This window comes from Schistocerca nitens, chromosome 1 (genome assembly GCF_023898315.1).
Source record: "Schistocerca nitens isolate TAMUIC-IGC-003100 chromosome 1, iqSchNite1.1, whole genome shotgun sequence".
Classification (NCBI taxonomy): domain Eukaryota; kingdom Metazoa; phylum Arthropoda; class Insecta; order Orthoptera; family Acrididae; genus Schistocerca; species Schistocerca nitens.
Genome location: NC_064614.1, coordinates 1106420684 through 1106441535, shown reverse-complemented (window position 1 = coordinate 1106441535; position 20852 = coordinate 1106420684). Strand labels below are relative to the sequence as shown.

The 20852-nt window shown below is 42.1% G+C and overlaps 1 protein-coding gene across 1 annotated transcript in view; it reads left to right on the top strand.

Annotated features, from left to right (window-relative positions):
• The window catches only part of LOC126238458 (uncharacterized), a 62027-nt gene extending 53738 nt beyond the window's left edge, over nucleotides 1–8289 (top strand). Inside the window, exons 5-6 of the mRNA XM_049947792.1 lie at nucleotides 347–545; nucleotides 8037–8289. Coding sequence (XP_049803749.1) covers nucleotides 347–545; nucleotides 8037–8238 — 401 coding nt within the window. The 3' untranslated portion in view covers nucleotides 8239–8289. The remainder of the gene's footprint in view (nucleotides 1–346; nucleotides 546–8036) is intronic.
• Nucleotides 8290–20852: the final 12563 nt, after the last annotated feature.

Here is a 20852-nt window from a genome sequence, read left to right as displayed (position 1 = left end):
CCGTACACTTGTTGTAACATTACAAACGTTTCACTTGCAGATTTTCCTAGTTTGAAACAAAATTTGATGTTAACACGCTGTTCTTTCTGTACGCTCAACATTTTCCGACGCACAGACAAAACGTCAACTACTTAAAACAGACGCCACGGGCAGACTGAGTGCAGGAGGCAGATGAAACTCGAGCAGTAGGCGGAGCGAGAGTCACGTGACAGGCCACGCGACTTTCAGCCTTATTGCATTCGTTTTATTGTTTCACCAGTACTAGTCCGGTTTTTTTCTAGCCACACCTCGTACTGTAGCTAGAGGCTGTCGACGGTCTGACAGTTGGCTGTACACGTGTCGGCAGGTGAGGAGGGCTCGGCCGCTGCCGCCACGGACATGGCGCTCTCGCTGCTGTCTCGGGTGGACGCGGCGCTGTCGCGCCACCACGTCGACTCGGCCGCCTGCGTGCAGCGCGCCGTCTGCTCGCAAATCCGCAACTCCGGGCAGCGCGTGGCGACGGGCGGCGCCTCCGCCTGGGATGAGGCTATCGCACAGATGTCCAGGTGAGTCGCAAATTCTACAACCTTACTCCATGTTGTATACACTACTGGCCATTAAAATTGCTACACCAAGAAGAAATGTAGATGATAAACGGGTATTCATTGGACAAATATGTTGTACTACAACTGACATGAGATTACATTTTCACGCAATTTGGGTGCATAGATCCTGAGAAATCAGTACCCACAACAATCACCTCTGGCCGTAATAACGCCTGGGCATTGAGACAAACAGAGCTAGGATGGCGTGTACAGGTACAGCTGCCCGTGCAGCTTCAACACGATACCACAGTTCATCACGAGGAGTGACTGGCGTATTGTGACGAGCCAGTTGCTCGGTCACCATTGACCAGACGTTTTCAATTGGTGAGAGATCCGGAGAACGTGATGGCCAGCGGAGCAGTCGATCATTTTCTGTATCCAGAAAGGCCCCTCAGGACCTGCACAATGCGGTCGTGCATTATCCTGCTGAAATGTAGGGTTTCGCAGGGATCGAATGAAGGGTAGATCCACGGGTCGTAGCACATCTGAAATGTAACGTCCACTGTTCAAGGTGCCGCCAATGCGAACAAAAGGTGACCGAGACGTGTAACCAATGGCACCCCATACCATCACGCCGGGTGATACGCCAATATGGCGATGGCGAATACACGCTTCCAATGTGCGTTCTCCGCGATGTCGCCAAACACGGATGCGACCATCATGATGATGTAAACAGAACCTGGATTCATCCGAAAAAATGATGTTTTGCCATTCGTGCACCCAGGTTCGTCGTTAGGTACACCATCGCACGCGCTCCTGTCTGTGATGCAGCGGCGCTGCAGTCATGGACTGTGCGGCTGGTCCCGGCGGAGGTTCGAGTCCTCCCTCGGGCATCGGTGTGTGTGTTTGTCCTTAGCATAATTTAGGTTAGGAAGTGTGTAAGCTTAGGGACTGATGACCTTAGCAGTTAAGTCCCATAAGATTTCACAGACATTTGACATTTTTTTGTGATGCAGCGTCAAGGGTAACCGCAGCCATGGTCTCCGAGCTGAAAGTCCATGCTGCTGCAAACGTCGTCGAAAGGTTCGTGCAGATGGTTGTTGTCTTGCAAACGTCCCCATCTGTTGACTCAGAGATCGAGACGTGGCTGCACGATCCGTTACAGCCATGCGGATAAGATGCCTGTCGTCTCGACTGCTAGTGGTACGAGGCCGTTGGGATCCAGCACGGCGTCCCGTGTTATCCTCCTGAACCCACCGATTCCATATTCTGCTAACAGTCATTGGATATCGACCAACGCGAGCAGCAATGTCGCGATACGATAAACCGCAATCGCGATAGGCTACAATCCGACCTTTGTGAAAGTCGGAAACGTGATGGTACGCATTTCTCCTCCTTACACGAGACATCACAACAACGTTTCACCAGGCAACGCCGGTCAACTGCTGTTTGTGTATGAGAAATTGGTTGGAAACTTTCCTCGTGTCAGAACGTTGTAGGTGTCGCCACAGGCGCCAACCTTGTGTGAATGCTCTGAAAAGCTAATCATTTGCATATCACAACATCTTCTTCATGTCGGCTAAATTTCGCGTCTGTAGCACGTCATCTTCGTGGTGTAGCAATTTTATTGGCCAGTAGTGTATTATCGAAACGAATGAGTACAGTATACGGTAGTGGTAGATAATGTGTCAAGTAACTACAAAGTAACATTTAACTGTTAGATCTCAATGATTACAGCGAGAGACGATATTATCCCTGATTACAGCGGATTAACAATAGATAATCGGGGTGATTCCCTGGTGATGTTACAAACATTCAGGGACGTTGGACACGGCTAACTGTATCAATTTGAGGTAAGGGACTCTGGTCCAGAAATGAACGACTCGAAAGTTACAGTCCGCAGCCCGTGATCTAGTGGATAGTGTTGCTGCCGCTGGATCACTGGGTCCGGGAATCGATTCCCCGACGGTTTGGGGATTTTCTCTGCCCGGGGACTGGCTGTTTGTGTTGTACGCATCATTTCATCCTCATCATTCGTGACTGTGGCTATACTGGACGTGTAAAAAATTGGAGTGTGAAAAAATTGGGGCCTTGTATGGGCGCTGATGACCGCGCAGTTCAGCGTCCCACAAACCATACATCATCATCTAAAGTTACTGGCGAAAATCGTTCTGATACCACTGACAGAGGGATACATTTACCGGTACTGTTGTTGCTAAGATTGTAGAGTAGGCATTCCCGATGAGCACAGATGTACAGATAGGGATGGTTATTCATCTAATCCAATGTAGATGGCGTACTGTCTACTGACATGAGCAGTCTTGGCGTACAGTGCCCGTACTGCAGCCTCCGTTTAAAGGCTGAAGTACGGACATCGATCAGCCCTCACCAGATGGAATTGTTCCCGGTGGCGGAACATGCGGGCATCATATTCGTCTATGGGCAAGCAAATGGAAGCAGCTGAGAAACGAAAGGGTTGTACAGGACCAAATATCCTCGAATAAGACACCAGCTCAGACCATGTTTACAAGAATGTTTCAACTATTAAGTGAAACAGTGATATTGGTACCACAGTTCACAGATCGAGGAGGTCGACGAACAACAGGAATTGCCGACTTAGAAGATGCAGTGCTTATTTGAGTGGATGAGGCGCCTGCATTCAACACTAGATCAGTTGCGCGTGAAATTAATGTTTCGCACAGTAGTGTGCGACGAGCATTACGGGAGAGATAGGGATAATAATTCAAGTCATCCAATGCAGATGGTATACTGTGTACTGACATGAGCGGTCCTGGTGTACAGTGTCCGTGTCTGCAGTCTGTGTTTACAAGTTGAACTACTGGCGTCGATCGGTCCTAACCGGATGGAATTGTGCCTGGTGATGGAATGTGCGGACATGATTTTCGTGTATGGGCAAGGAGATGGAAGGAGCACAGAAAGTACACACTGTGACTCTTGCTGACGTGTCGAGTGTCAAGTTCTTACGGTGCCTTACAGTCGATCCTCACTTTTCTGCGTGTGTACTGTTTTACCGGTGACAGAAAGCTAAATAGTCGCAATAATCATGTTTGAGAATCCCCATGCAACAGTTGTGAAGAGCCATCAACACAGGTTATCAGTCAGCATGATTACCAACTAGGCCGGCCGCTGTGGCCGAGCGGTTCTAGCCGCTTCAGTCCTGCCCAGAATGATGAGTTAGAATGCCTAATTCGATCCAGACCCCAGAGTCCAACAACAGTGATCTTCTCTGGTTTCGGCTCTTGATGAAGAATGGACTGGCATTCTTCACAATAAGGATTATCCAAGTAGTCTCTTTTCAATATAAGATAGCCAGACACAAGTTGCGGTTTTTTTTTAAATCTATTGGTATAAAATTACACATTCTACATTATGGATAACATATTCAACATAAAATAATGATAAATACACTATGTGATCAAAAGTATCCGGACACCTGGCTGAAAATGACTTACAAGTTCGTGGCGCCCTCCATCGGAAATGTTGGAATTCAGTATGGTGCTGGCCGACCCTTAGCCTTCATGACAGCTTCCACTCTCGCAGGCATAGGTGTTGGAAGGTTTCCAGGGGAATGGCAACCCATTCTTCACGGAGTGCTGCACTGAGGAGAGGTATCGATGTCGATCGGTGAGACCTGGCACGAAATGGGCGATCCAAAACATCCCGAAGGTATTCTATAGGATTCAGGTCAGGACTCTCTGCAGGCCAGTCCATTACAGGGATGTTATTGTCGTGTAACCACTTCGCCACAGGCCGTGCTTGATCGTGATGAAAGACGCAGTCGCCATCCCCGAATTGCTCTTCAACAGTGGGAAGCTAGAAGGTGCTTAAAACATCAATGTAGGCCTGTGCTGTGATAGTGCCACGCGAAACAGCAAGGGGTGCAAGCCCCCTCCACGAAAAACACTACCACGCCATAACACAGACTCCGAGTTTTACTGTTGGCACTACACACGCTGGCAGATGGCGTTCACTGGGCATTCGCCATATCCATACCCTGCCATCGGATCGCCACATTGTGTACCGTGATTCGTCACTCTACACAACGTTTTTCCTCTGTTCAATCGTTCAATGTTTACTCTCCTTACACCAAGTGAGGCGTCGTTTGGCATTTACTGGCGTGATGTGTGGCTTATGAGCAGCCGGTCGACCATGATATCCAGGTTTTCTCACCTCCCGCCTAACTGTCATAGTACTTGCAGTGGATCCTTTGTGATGGTCTGGATAAATGTCAGGCTATTACACATGACGATCGTCTTCAACTGTCGGCGGTCTCTGTCAGTCAACAGACGATGTCGCCCTGTACGCTTTTGTACTGTACGTGTCCCTTCACGTCTCCACTCCACTATCACATCGGAAACAATGGACCTAGGGATGTTTAGGAGTGTAGAAATCTCTCTTACAGACGTATGACACGAGTGACACCCATTCACCTGACCACGTTTTAAGTCTGTGAGTTCCGCGGAGCGCCCCATTCTGTTCTTTCACGATGTCTAATGACTAATGAGGTCGCTGACATGGAGTACCTGGCAGTAGGTGGCAGCAGAATGCACCTAATATGAGAAACGTATGTTTCTGAGGGTGTCCGGATACTTTTGATCACATAGTGTACTAGCCTACTCTAACATAGCAAATGCTGATTCTAAAAAATCCCTGATGTTTTTATGAATACTGACTCAAAGGAGAAATTACATCACAAAACATTTTAAGCAGCAATTAACAATAAATTCCTTTTCCATAGACAAAGATTTTTTGTGTAGGAAAGTCTGTACAAATATACTTGTCATGTATTGAAATCTCTAGTAAATAGAGAAATCCACAGTATTTGTCATTTGTTCGATAGCTTCAAATAAACACTGGACAAATAATTGATGTATTGAACACAGAAACATTTGTGTTACATACTCTGTGTGGAATCATTGTTAACAATAGTGAGCCTAAATATCAATACATTAAATTTAACACAGTATGTTTCACATCTCACTATCGCGCACACTCTCATTCGTAATTAACTACCTCTGCTTTACTCATTATTCCATTTCAAAATGAGAGAAGAATTGTTAGAGACAAAGTAAAACCATCTAACATGTATCTATCATTGTTGAGAATTGAGGAGTCGGTTAGGGACGTATCCGTCAGCTAGAAAAAATATGACCAAACCACTGTATCTCTTCTCCCCTCATATTTGACCATTGTTTGGCTTTCCAGACCACTGGTACTGCTCTTCTTTTGTACTTCATTCCCATTTACCTTCCATGGTATTATAGACGGATCCACAGCTGTTTCGAAGTACCTTCCTCTCGAAAGCACATATTGCTTCTCCAGTTGTTGTTGATGTTGCTCAGGTTCCACAACCATATACAATTTCCAGGGGCACCAGTATCATGAACAGCTGAAAAGGCTGAAGAAAAAAAAGCCTCGTCTCACAAACCGCCTAGCATCCAGCGCACGTTGGTCTATCGGTTATTCATATGGTTTTGAAACTCATTCCTGTTGGTTTTCGAAGATTTTTGACATATTCTAATTTGATTTCTGAACGAATCATAAGTTGATTTTTGAACTCCTGCATAGTCTACGTGATGACTCTGCCAGGGGAATCCCGTCGCATCTAGAGATGAAAATCTTTTCTGCAGACAAAAGGGGATGGGGCTATACGAGCTGAGTCGAATAAACCCGAACGGTTGAATGCCAATCACTGCTTATTTATGTGATTGATTCGGAGTGTGAATGAGAAGCCTTGTTATAATTATTAGCGAAATCCACAGATTGAGACTGCCAGAATAGAAATAAACGACTAAGAGGAATAACAGGTAAGACAGATCACGTATTATCTTCTCTGTGTATCCAGCCAATTGAAATTTTGACAGAATATTTTTACCAGATATTACGTTATTAAGGGCAGTTGTACAGTCCCCGGTTAGCAGCTACTTATGTTCTATTCTTGGAATAGCGCGGAATCGCATTGAAAGAACACGTAAAACAGATAACTGGAGAATGTACGCGGATAACTAAACTGGTGATTATGGTAGGGTTACTGAAGTTAAGCGTAGAATAAGTTTTGACAGTGGCAGAAATAGCTACAGTATCAGTGATGACTAGATTGTTTGTTAGAACGATGAAGGAGAAGAAAGTGGGACATCACAAAAACTACATGGAAGAGTATGACGATTGCAAATTTATGTAAAAATTTCGTACTGCTACTACTTTTTGATCTCATTTTTGGGAAACTGAGAGCATATAAATGAAATTGACACTATTTCCTAACATAAAAACTTTTTGCTTGTTGTGGACCTAATAGGCATTTGATATTAATACTTCGTGAATTATATTGTCGTGTTCTTCATGTAAATGAGGTAGATAACAATGACCATTTGTGCCAAAACAGGCTCGCTTACAATTGCTGCAACGTTATGAAGACCTATTTCGTTTTACCTAGCAGACAGTGACAAAACAGACGCAATCAAATCGAGAAACCACACGAGTCTTGTGTGCTATTTGTATTAACAGCTTTTTCAGTACTAGACAGCAACAATTTGATTTTTCATGTAGCAAAACGTTTGACGAACTTTCATGAGGTAATAGATTCTTACGCAGAAAGGAAAGCACGCCGCGTAAAACTGCAGCAAGCCTAGAGAGAAAAAAGTGCTGGGACTTAAGGATTAAAGAAATGTGTACTATCTTGCTTGTCTCTTATCTTTTCTGGTTTTATGTTTCGTATGTGTAATTTTATGTCACACGAAAGAGCAAGTTATCAGCCAATAGGCAATAAAGGGTGCAAATTCGCCGAAGAATTCTTGTTTTCTTGGTTACAAATAATCTCACCCACTATTAATTGTAATTTTTTTTATGTAGGCTGACTGGGAGAAGAAGAGGCACCACAGAGCATTTTAATTTCGACTTTCCTGAATATAGGTTTGATGGCTTTCATTACAAAATATACATGATTAAATTCAACAGAGCGAAATACGGTGACTTGTGATAGAAGAATGCTGTGTGAAAAGGCATGACACTGCGCTTTGGCACACTTAAGGCCAAGTAACATTTTCTCGAACATATATGTTTTATGTATCTAACTCTTCAGAAAAATGTGCACTACAAAATCAATACACTTTTGAAGAATCGTTTTTTTTTTAATTTTTACTCCTTATCTCAAACGCTTGAGGGGGAGTAGGAGTTTTTGCCCCGGTTTGGAAATATAGTAGAGCCGGGGCCGCAGCGGAATGTTATTCATCTGTGATACTAGATGTGACTTGAATAAATCGTTCAGACTAAAGAACATACGATTAGCATTTATTTTTCGTCATTTCATTTTATTACCCAGTATGGACTGTAGGTACCTGAATTCTTGAACTCGTTCAAAGGTACCCGCAACTGCAACAATGGAGGGAAGAAAAGTTAGTTTGTTACCTGTAAAATACGCATATTATTTTAAATTTACTAGCAACCATATCAAATCCAACCGCAGATGATTAATGAACATTCTTTTATTTACAGTAACTCGTTGACAAGCTTTTTGCTGGACGGAACGAGCATCAAGCAGGCGGTGGAGCTGGGTAGAGAAGGCGGTAACTGCGAGGCAAAGTTCGCGCGTTGCTCGCTCAGCAAGGAGGCGCTGATGGCAGCGGTGCGAGGATTACTGCCAGAACCAGAGCCCCAGCAGGCCACGCAGCCGTCACCTGTGCGCAGGCGCAAGTAGAGGCCGAAACTCGGAGACAGCTCACACGCAGACAAAATGGACGAAGTTTGATGTTATCACTTGATTTTTGTAACGATGTCTTTGTAATAAATGCCAAAAATTTTAGATAATGCTCTTTTTCTCCTAACCATTTCTTATCGTTCGCGTAAAGGACGTCTGATGTCAACAACGACGTGTTCATTACCCGAGTTTGGAGCAGAAGAGAGGAGGATTGAGAGATTTCACGACGAATGTGTCTGGATACACATTCTACTATGTCAATATATGTTACACGTAGGACTGAGCCTTTGAACAGGCGATACGCCGCTGCGTTCGAAACGGTATTGAGCCTGTTCAATCACGTGAAATTTGACTCGCGCGGCGCATGTGCAAGGGATATGTAAGAAACTACGAACCAGCCACAACAGTAAGCTATGACTTGCATGACTTTGACGATTTTGTGAAACAGTGGACGAAACAGCTTAAATCCTACCAATGCACAAACTCCTATTGTGTTTGAACAAATTTGCGATACGATGCGATGCGATACGACAAGCAGTATCGATATGTGTGGATGCATAAACATTTATGCCGAATTTTAGTAACGTAAGAGACAAAAACGAAAATGTCGTCCTCCAAAATTTCTTGACTGAACCCGGTATAATATTTCATTCGTATGTGAAAAGTGTTACTGATTAATCAAGTAGGTTGTAAATGAGCAGCCGACCTCAGTGGCCGAGCCGTTCTAGGCGCTTCAGTCTGGAACCGCGCGACCGCTACGGTCGCAGGCTCGAATCCTGCCTCGGGCATGGATGTGTGTGATGTCCTTAGGTTAGTTAGGTTTAAGTAGTTCTAAGTTCTAGAGGACTGATGACCTCAGAAGTTAAGTCCCATAGTGCTCAGAGCCATTTTTTTTTGTAAATGAGCAAAGAAATGTTCAAATGTGTGTGAAATCTTATGGGACTCAACTGCTAAGGTCATCAGTCCCTAAGCTTACACACTACTTAACCTAAATTATCCTAAGGACAAACACGCACACCCATGCCCGAGGGAGGACTCGAACCTCCGCCGGGACCAGCCGCACAGTCTATGACTGCAGCGCCTTAGACAGCTCGGCTAGTCCCGCGCGGCGTAAATGAGCAGTTCAGTCTCTGTTCACATATTACAGTAACCGGTAAAAACTTTACAAGATCTTAATTAGTCAGAAAAGACTACTGCACCATCCAGGTGAAACAATCAAGACTACTAATCAAGAATTAAATGCAGAACCACCGACATGTACCATAGTAAAATCACTGTAATTTTTACCTCGATAATAAATTACAGAGGAACGACCCGTTTTGGAGATGATACCATCACACCTCACTAGATCGCGAGACGAGCGAAAGCTCGAGAAATGAACAGAATCATTACTGCAATCTTTTATACATTTATTACCTGCGGCTGTTAAGCATGACCTGCATCCTAGAAGATACATTCATGTTTCAGTTATTGTTGTTAAAATCTATAGAGCGTTAAAAATGTCAAGAAACGTTGTTGTGATAGTACCAACAAAAGCCATTATATTGCAGGCCTACCAGAACATCTAACAGAACCTATAATCTCCCGAACTGTGACGTAAACTGTTCGAACAGTTCGAGTCGTGTTCAAATACGGCTCTATTTAAACGCACTGGCTTCCTACAAACTACACCTGAACTGATACATTTGTCTGTTTGGCATGGTAGGATGCCGGTTCCATTTGCAAAGATTCTTTTTTATATGGTGATGAGGCATGAAATAAGTATTTGTGGTAGGTAGTCAAAATTTTTCACTGTTGTCAATAGCTTGAGAAACACAAGTATCGTAGTTTACCCATCCTAACTTGACATAGAATGAATCAAATGTACAATACATTTATTTTATTCAGCTGGGGACGATGTTCAGATTATTAACTCTAACATAGCGGCAAACAGGGTTTAAAATAAGTTCCTAAGTTCACCAGTTGGGCATGAAACAGAGTTTCCAAAGTAAAAAAATAGATGAAAACCATGGAAACTGACTGTGAGTTTACGAACATAATCAGGGTATTGTGTGATTTAACTTGTGTGTTGCAGACATTGTGTAACACTACGCTACTGCGCACGATACTTATTAAAGCCTGTACTATGGTAAGTTGACGGGCTTCACCTTATAAGAAAGGATTTTGGTATATATGTTGACCGCGTGTACCTGAGTGGAGGTAAAATCAGACTTTCACCCACTCAGTAACAACAATGATACGTCAAGCAAGTCTGAAGTGCAACTACACGTTAGGACGGACAAGAAACAACACAGCAGATGCTACCAAATTGTTAATAATACGGTCGCCAGCCTAATTAGGCATTAACTGAGTTTCTTCCCAGTACAAGTTGAAGTACGTTCATACAAGACAACACGTAACTACACTGCATAATATGGTAAATTTTAGAACCAGAAAATCTACTGAACTAATAATTTCATTTTTGTACTAATATGGACCAGCCAAAAATACACAACAATACACTATAATGTTTATTACAAACTTCGTACTGTCTATTGATCTGATTAAAATCGGGCATAGGTTACCCTAGAAACAGCACTTTCGAAACACACATACAATGTAAATTTTGAAAAAGGTAAAACACTAATAAATTTTGGTTTTATATTGACTTTAACTTTGCTAGTCAAATCAGTTCAGTACACTTCAGAATTTAAATGAATAGAAAAGAAAAAAGGGGGGGGGACCCTGAAACTGTTGTGATCACTGTACTGAAATTTGGATTATTGAAAGCATTAAGCAGTCAAGATTTCCAATATACGATTTACTACTCTTTTTGTCTTATTTCTTGCTCATTTAACTACCATTATTTTTGTCTCAAATTGACTAAACTTCATTACTAAACCAATTTCAAAATTATCTTCCAACTTTGTCAGACCTATATTATTAGCTTATATATTCTTTAACAACAAAATTCTTTAAACAATTTTCTAACATAGATAGGTCTGCAGGTAATTATTATTAACATAAACTTTATATCTTCATCTCGGGACACTCGGATTGCACAACATGTGGAAAGGACCCTGTCTACGTTAGTGATGAGGATAATTAAATGATAGGACTGTTCTGGTAAAAGTTAAGTTGTTATTAAACAGTCAGGAACAAAAGTGACACTGGTCCACACCAATACAGTACTAAAAGTTTCAACCTGTTCGTATCGATGCGGCGGTTGGCGGGCGGCGAGATGGCGAGACGCAGAGCACACATACAATCACAGCTATGGCTCTTGATGTATCGGCACTTTACTTCTTCATAACGTCGCAATAATTTTCCATTTAGTGCCTATGGAATATAGCCATGCAATATAGTCGTCGGAAACGGCACATCCGAGGCTCAATGAAATCACGTTTTCCAGGAGAGCCTCCTCGATCCAGAGCGTGTTTCTCAGACCGATGCCCAACTCCGACTACTACTGCTGAGCCCGTTATGCCGTGCAGCGCCCGTGTGCATTTTCCCGCGCTCGCCTGCCATCCACCTTTTACCGCTCCCCTACAGACAGGGTATTCACCAAAGGTTTTACATTCCACATATCCTAATACATTGCCTACGTATGGACCAGGCGCATAAATACGACTTTAACATCTTACAACAGTTTCAACATTTCTTACATTTCCATTTTGTTATAATATTGCTTGCAATTTGACATAAACATTAATATTCACATCAAAAATTGGTTACAGTTCGTTTAACATCATGGCATGAAAAGAAAAAGAAATGAAATCAGAACATCGATTGCACTAATTTAACGAAAATCAGAAGAAAAAAATTATTATATGTACAGTTGTTGTTGTTACAATTGAACGGTCAGAGAGATGATTTGTGAATCGTAGGTAGAAAACAAGCAGTGTGTGGCAAGAACTAAACTGCAAAGCTAATCTACACTACGCAGAACTTGCATATTTTGAAACTTCCTGGCAGATTAAAACTGTGTGCCCGACCGAGACTCGAACTCGGGACCTTTGCCTTTCGCGGGCAAGTGCTCTACCATCTGAGCTACCGAAGCACGACTCACGCCCGGTCTCACAGCTTTACTTCTGCCAGTACCTCGTCTCCTACCTTCCAAACTTTACAGAAGCTCTCCTGCGAACCTTGCAGAACTAGCACTCCTGAAAGAAAGGATATAGCGGAGACATGGCTTAGCCACAGCCTGGGGGATGTTTCCAGAATGAGATTTTCACTCTGCAGCGGAGTGTGCGCTGATATGAAACTTCCTGGCAGATTAAAACTGTGTGCCCGACCGAGACTCGAACTCGGGACCTTTGCCTTTCGCAGGCAAGTGCTCTACCAACTGAGCTACCGAAGCACGACTCACGCCCGGTACTCACAGCTTTACTTCTGCCAGTACCTCGTCTCCTACCTTCCAAACTTTACAGAAGCTCTCCTGCGAACCTTGCAGAACTAGCACTCCTGAAAGAAAGGATATGGCGGAGACATGGCTTAGCCACAGCCTGGGGGATGTTTCCAGAATGTCTCCGCTATATCCTTTCTTTCAGGAGTGCTAGTTCTGTAAGGTTCGCAGGAGAGCTTCTGTAAAGTTTGGAAGGTAGGAGACGAGGTACTGGCAGAAGTAAAGCTGTGAGTACCGGGCGTGAGTCGTGCTTCGGTAGCTCAGTTGGTAGAGCACTTGCCCGCGAAAGGCAAAGGTCCCGAGTTCGAGTCTCGGTCGGGCACACAGTTTTAATCTGCCAGGAAGTTTCATATCAGCGCACACTCCGCTGCAGAGTGAAAATCTCATTCTGGAAACATCCCCCAGGCTGTGGCTAAGCCATGTCTCCGCTATATCCTTTCTTTCAGGAGTGCTAGTTCTGCAAGGTTCGCAGGAGAGCTTCTGTAAAGTTCGGAAGGTAGGAGACGAGGTACTGGCAGAAGTAAAGCTGTGAGTACCCGGCGTGAGTCGTGCTTCGGTAGCTCAGTTGGTAGAGCACTTGCCCGCGAAAGGCAAAGGTCCCGAGTTCGAGTCTCGGTCGGGCACACAGTTTTAATCTGCCAGGAAGTTTCATATCAGCGCACACTCCGCTGCAGAGTGAAAATCTCATTCTGGCTTGCATATTTTGTTTGTTAAATTAATTTCTCCACCTAGACTAGTTGCAAAATAGTAATGAGAGATGTAAAGAACCTTAAAATTAGATACATTCCACCAGTCCAATCTACTCAGATGTTGTGACCCAGTTTTGGAAACACTGAAGTACTGTTGCGTTGTTCCTTCGTTTCCCCCTGTATAGTCTGGAACGTGAATGCATGTGTGTATGGGGCACAGTGATGATTGCTTTGTATTGCAGTATAGTGTCGCTTTTATGTTGTAATGGATAATTATTGAGCAGAAGGACGAGAAGAGGATTAAAGGCTTCTTGGGCAAACAGTTGATTCCTTTTGAAGAAAAAAGAAGGAAGATTTGGGTCCATAGCCCTATCACCGACTAAGTCATTATCCGCGTATTAGGCAAGGGTGAGGAAGAAAATTAACTTTTCCAAAGGAACCATCCCGGTATTCGCCTTAATCTATTTAGGGAAAACAAGCAAAACGTAAATATAGGTAGTAGCACATTAAGTTCTGAGACGTGACGCATAGCGGCGGTGTGGTGCACTAGCGCAGTGATTCTCAACATGCGGGTAATTACCCCCTATGGGGTTAACTGAGATTTTCCTTTCCTAGGGGTAAAAACCAAAAGGGCTGGACTGTGTTTCAAACATGAATCTAAATTGTTTTTGAAAGATCATTACTATTTTCACTGTTTTGCAAGACTCTAAATTGATTATACATATCAGACCGAATAAAGGAAGGAGAAGCTAATAATCTTCTTATAACTGTTCCACACTCACATTCGGTAGACTTCTTTCTTCCCCTCCCTTTATTCGATCTGTTCGTCACATTCACCAGTTTGTCCATATGACGTAGTACCCTATACCATTACTCACTTGTGAAACATTTCTGTTTCATACACTCACATAGTTCCAATATTTGAATATACTGTAATATAAGATTTATTTTTTCAGAATCTCTTTAGGTATTACATAACGCTTGTGTTTTGTATCGATATAGTCATAAAATGTCACACATCTCTGCACTACTACGAATTCTCGGGTGAAGGTGTGTGGACTAACTGTTTTGTATTAAGTTGTCTGACGATGGCCTAAGAAGCCGAAAGTCGGTTCAAACGAACTAATAAATGTTATTGTGGAATATAAATAGTATCTATTCAAGTTAGTAATACGTCTATGTACCTCCAATAATCGAGGGAATATTCATTAAATATTATTATCAATTAACTACTTTTTTCTCCACTACCAGTATTAATGCGTGAGACTACGTGAAGGAAGTTACGGGTACCTCACATAGCATACATACAACACACATACTGTGTGATTTGTTCCATATATAGCTGAGGGTAAAAGTGAGGCATAGACGTAAGAAACACTAAATATCTCATGAAAATCTCATCTCCACGATGTAGATAATTCCTACAATAGATTAGAAACTACTTCGCTACTTACATGAACTAATTGAGAGCACGACACCACAGTAGTTACAAAAGGGATATTACAGTGCTGTACACAGTAATATTATTATTATTACTTTTACTATCGGAGTTGTCAGACACGAAGTATTAACAGTCTTCCGGTTTCTTCCAGTTCGGAAGTGGAATCTAGCGATTTACAAGCAGTAAGTATTGTGCACACATTTTATCTTGATTGATTTTCAATGGGGGTATAGGGTACATGTAAAGCAAGTGCCGCTAAGATGAAGAGAAGTGCAAGGAAGGCACCTTTTACAACGAGTGTCTATTCTCACTTTGGAGAGTTAGCTTTCTTATCTGAGAAGAAGTTGTAGGTAGCACTCGCGATGCTTAGTTATTTATTCATTATAACACACACACACACACACACACACTACCAGAGTACATGACACCGAAAAGAAATGTAGAATTCACGATTTGCCGGCCGCGGTGGTCTAGCGGTTCTGGCACTGCAGTCCGGAACCACAGGACTGCTACGGTCGCAGGTTCGAATCCTGCCTCGGGCATGGGTGTGTGTGATGTCCTTAGGTTAGTTAGGTTTAAGTAGTTCTAAGTTCTAGGGGACTTATGACCTAAGATGTTGAGTCCCATAGTGCTCAGAGCCATTTGAGCCAATTCACGATTTATAGATGTGAAAGTAGATTTTGTACTGCGATAGCAATGAAAATATAAATATGGAACTTCGGATTTCGAGAATGATTTGTAATGTGCACTGGCTGAGAAGAACTCAAATATAAAAAAAGACTATTAGGCATAAGCAGTATCAGTTGTCTCATTGACTCATTAGTTCGTGGCTCACAGTAACTAAATGTCATTCATCTTTCATCATTTTGAAAATAAAAGTGTTGAAAGAAAATTATTTTTCATTCTAATGCCGTTCTAAAGATTAAAGTTGGTATGGTGCATGGTGGGCGGAGCATGAGTGGTGGTGGGGGATGGTGCTGACTAATATGTAATTGCATTCAGGGGTAACTGTCTAAGAAAGGATAGTGTAAGTAGGCTGTTTAGGTTTTTTATTGGTTACGCCACCTCTGTATAAAAATCACTGGCTGTGCCGTGTGCAGTCTGTGGCTGCTTTGCATTGTTGTAATACTCGCCATTGTAGTGTTAGGCAGCTGGCTGCGAACAGCGCGTAGCGTTGCGCAGTTGGAGGTGAGCCGCCAGCAGTGGTGGATGTGGGGAGAGAGATGGCGGAGTTTTGTAATTTGTCATGAACTGCTATATATATAATGATATCAAGGTAAATACATTGTTTGTTCTCTATTAATATCTTTCATTTGCTAACTATGCCTATCAGTAGTTAGTGCCTTCCATAGTTTGTATCTTTTATTTAGCTGGAAGTAGTGGCGCTCGCTGTATTGCAGTAGCTTGAGCAGCGAAGATGTTTGTGAGGTAAGTGATTTGTGAAAGGTATAGTTTAATGTTAGTCAGGGCCATTCTTTTGTAGGGAATCTTGAAAGTCAGATTGCGTTGCGCTAAAAATATTGTGCGTCAGGTTAAGCACAGTCTAGTAAAATTGATAAAAGGGGACGTTTCATATGTCGACCGTTAGCCGAGGATACCTCACTGGAATCTTCTGATTTTTTCTTGTAGTTTGTGCAATTAGTGCAGCCTTTGTCTATTACTAGCGCGTAATTATAGAGAGAATTTCCTTTGTAGTTGTAGTTTTTCATTGTTGTACAGTAAAACAGTTGTGGCATGCATGTAGATTTGCAGCAAGTATTTCGCAGCTGCGCTTGCAATTAACTAGATATTATTTTCAGTGCTATGTTAATGTGTTCCCCTATTTTTGCTCTTCAAATTGTGTTTTTCTGTGTTGTCGTGTGAAATATTGTGACAATAATGGCGTGTGAAAAACGTAATACTAGGCTCCAAAGTAAACTGAGAAATGACAGTGAAGACGAAAGCAGTGTGTTAGCGCCGCAGAGTAATGAATTAACTAATGTTCAAAGTAATGATTTGGTAATTGTGCATAGGGAAATGGAGCGGGCGGCAAACAATCGCGTAGACAGTGAAACAATTAGTGAGCAGGGAAGCATTATCGATCAGTCGGTCGGCAACAGCTCGCCTCAGGAATCCGAAATGACAGGACACAATTTCGCAAATACTGTAGATTCAGGTTTTGGGTCATCACCGTTTTCTCAAATAAGTCAAAACACATTTTCTGCTTGTGAAAATGTGAATGTTGCCGGTGCAAATGCACTGCCGAAAAGCGTAGAGAAACAGATTCCAGACACTAATACATTATTATTGCAATTAATGCAACAAATGGAACAAAATCAGAAACAAATGGGACAAAAGCTTCAAAAGTTAGACATAATGGAACAAAATCTTCAAAAGTTAGACACAGTGGAACAAAATCTTAAAAAGTTAGACACCACACTTGAACAAACACGTGAGGATTTAACTAATGAGTTACATCACATTGAATGGAAATGTCAAAAAGTCTGTAACGACGTAAAAACACAAATTTGTGAGCATTTCCAACCTATTTTTTCGCGTCATGAAAATGCACTACAGAATCACGAAGCAGCCATAAAAGAACTGCAAACTACTGTTCATGAAAATCATGAGACCTTACGAGCTAAATTTGACTCAGTTGCATCTACCGATTCGGTTACGCAACTTGCAAAAACTCAGGAAAACTTGAAGGACACAGTAGATTCGATTTCAACACAAATGGACAATCTGAAACTTGGTTCAGAAAAACACACTGAGGAAATGTGTTCACTATCGGAGAAAGTAGCCGAACTTTCGGATCAGTTCACTAACTTATCTACGAAGGTAGATGATAATCTGAACGACACAAAACCGGTAGTCTTTAATGACACAGAAGAGAGCGAACAAATTAGGAAACTGAAATAAAATCTGAATCAAATTAACACGCAACACCAAAGAGAAATCCGGGAAGTACAAGATCAGCTGACACAGGTAATACAAGAATTACGTATTTCAGAGGACACTCGCGCTCCAACACGGGAAGAGGGACTTAGAAATACGGAAAAGCCGCAAAATAATAACACAGGGCATTTCGGAAATTATGAAAGAAATTGGCAATGTGCACCGAATTTTGAGATGGAACGGCCGACACGACCTAACAATGACCGATATGCGACTCGCCGACATGATGATTTTGACTATAAGCTGTTCATTACTACACGTAAATTCAAAACATTTAAGAATTCTGGCAACGACATTCATCCACAAGCATGTCTCCATCAATTCTCTCATTGTTTTCCTCCCAACTTGTCATTAGAACACAGATTAGAATTTATGTGTGGCTACTTAGAGAATGAACCAGCTGTAAGAATGCGATCGGTCATTCACGATTGTCACAGTGAAGGAGAATTTTACCATGCCTTCCTCTCAGCATATTGGTCTCAAGCTACACAAGACCGAGTAAAACGTAGCATCATGATGATGAAACACTTTGAACAATCTGAATTTTCCAGTCTTGTCAAATATTTTGAAGACATGTTGCATAAGAATCAGTATCTTTCAAACCCATACAGCCCCTCAGAACTCATCCGCATTTGCTTAATCAAATTACCTGAACATTTACGACATATTATTTTGGCAGGACGTTGCAAAGACGACATTGAAGCTTTTCAGGGACTGTTACAAGAACTGGAAATTGACACTGACAATCGGGGAACGCGGAAACAGGAGCACAACAATTACAGATCACATCCGTCGCAATTCCGAGATGAAAGAAATAATAACTGGACGCGACAAGGCTATTCTCACAACACAAATCGTGACCAAAAAAGACACCACCCATATGACAACCGTTGGCAGAATAGTAGGTACAGAGAAAGATTGCACTTCCATAGTAGTGAATATGATAGAGATTACCATGGAAACAGACAATATGGGAACCAAAACAATTATTATCAAGGGAGACAGAATAACTTCAGACGCAACAGTTCGGCGCACAGCTACGATTCAGGGAGAAATTCTCCACCACGTGACGGACAAGGAAGAAACTACGGAACCTACCGACATGACGACAGACGATATATTCGTAACGACAGACCTGAATTGCATCAGAACTGGCGGGATTTAAACAGGGCAGGGCCTTCTCGTCAAAGTGAATTTGTAGAAGTTAGGTCTCCTAATCCCAATAACGGCGCGCGCCAACAAAGAGACAATAGGCAATGACTCACACCGCTGGCAGCCACAAAACGTTCTTATGACACTAACGACGCAGCTGCCGTAGCTAGTAATTACGTAAAAATGGAAGACATTAGGGACATCTTACTCCAGGAACACGACGTAAAACTTAACAACATTGCATATCCTGTGATTCACATTACTGTAAATGACGTAAAATTTACGGCAGTACTTGACTCTGGCAGTCCCATTTCAGTAATCAGTGAAACAGCCTTTAGCAAATGCAACAAATCGAGCGATTGCCCCACACTTCCGTTACGTAAGATTAAATTACAAGGTGCAATCTTTGGAAAAAGTGTAGATGTACGCCAACAAACCTACTTAGAATTCTTTTGTCAAAGCCACAGCTTCTCTATGAACTTTCTTATTGTTCCATTATTGTCGACGGAAATTATACTGGGAGTAGACTTTTTGAATAAATACAAAGCAATCTTAAGCTTTCACGATGCTGAAATAAGTTTAGAAAAAGAAGGTAAGTCAGTAGCTTTGAATTTTGAAGATTGGCTCTCAAACCATGACGAAGAAATTAATCGGCTTTACCTCCTGTTAGACAACAGTTCTGAATTTTCGACGGAACTTGACACTAACAATCACTCTGCAAGTACTGACAGGGGTGATATCGACGGCGCATTTGATACTAATGAGTTAATTCAGAATAAAATTCAAACAATTGAAAATTGTAATGACAATGATAGGCAAGACCTTTTTGAGATTTTACAAGCACATTCCAGAGTTTTTACTCACAAAACAGGAACAATCAAGGGATTTCAATACCAATTTCGTGTTCGTGAGCATACTAAATTTTGTGTTAGACCATACGTAATTCCGGCGCATTATAGGGACCGTGTTAGAACAGAAATACGATCTATGCTTGACGAGGGCATTATTGAGCCTGCAGTAAGCTCATACAACAATCCATTACATGTTGTTGAGAAGAAAAATGGATCAATCAGGCTTGTCTTAGATTCGAGACAAATCAATACTATCATTATTCCTGAAACAGACAGGCCGCAAACGTTGGAAGAACTTCTTCAAAATTTCAATGGTGTAAACGTGTTGTCTTCCATTGATCTCAGATCCAGCTTTTATCAGATCGAACTTCATCCAGAATGTAGAGAATACACAGCTTTCCTTTGTTTCGGCGTTTGTTATCAGTTTCGGAAACTTCCTTTTGGGTTGAACATTTCTTCAGCAGCATTCATTCGCGGGCTAAATTCCATATTACCTGAGTTCTTAAAACGTCACATCACCTTATATGTGGACGATATTCTAATAGCAGAAGCTTCATGGGAACAACATAATCGCATCCTCAACAGTTTGTTATGTATTTTTGCAGAATCTGGAATTACAGTTAACTTGGAAAAGTCTGAATTCGGTAGGTCAAAGGTGAGGTTTTTGGGACATATTATTTCTTCTGAAGGCATTCAGCCGGATCCTGAAAAGTTAGAAGCAATCAGAGCCATTCCAGTTCCATCCACAAAAAGACAAGTCCGTAGTTTTCTAGGTCTCGTAAATTTTTACCGTCGTTTTCTGAATATGCAAATCCTTGTTACACCAAAACTTTGTTCTCTCACTGGAAAAAATACTATTTGGAACTGGGACGAACAAGCACAATTGGAATTCAATTCTTTGAAAGAATCGCTACTTAACGCGCCAATACTAGATCATCCAGATCTGTCACAAGATTTCTGCCTTAGCACGGATTCTTCTAAAGTCGGTCTTGGTGCCCATTTATTTCAAGAAGCCATAGAAAATGACACTATTGTTCAGAAAACCATTGCTTTTGCTAGCCGAGTGCTAACAAAATCTGAAAAAAATTATTCCGTTACTGAATTAGAAGCTTTAGCTATCGTTTGGGCATTTAACAAATTCCGTTTCTTTCTTTCTGGTA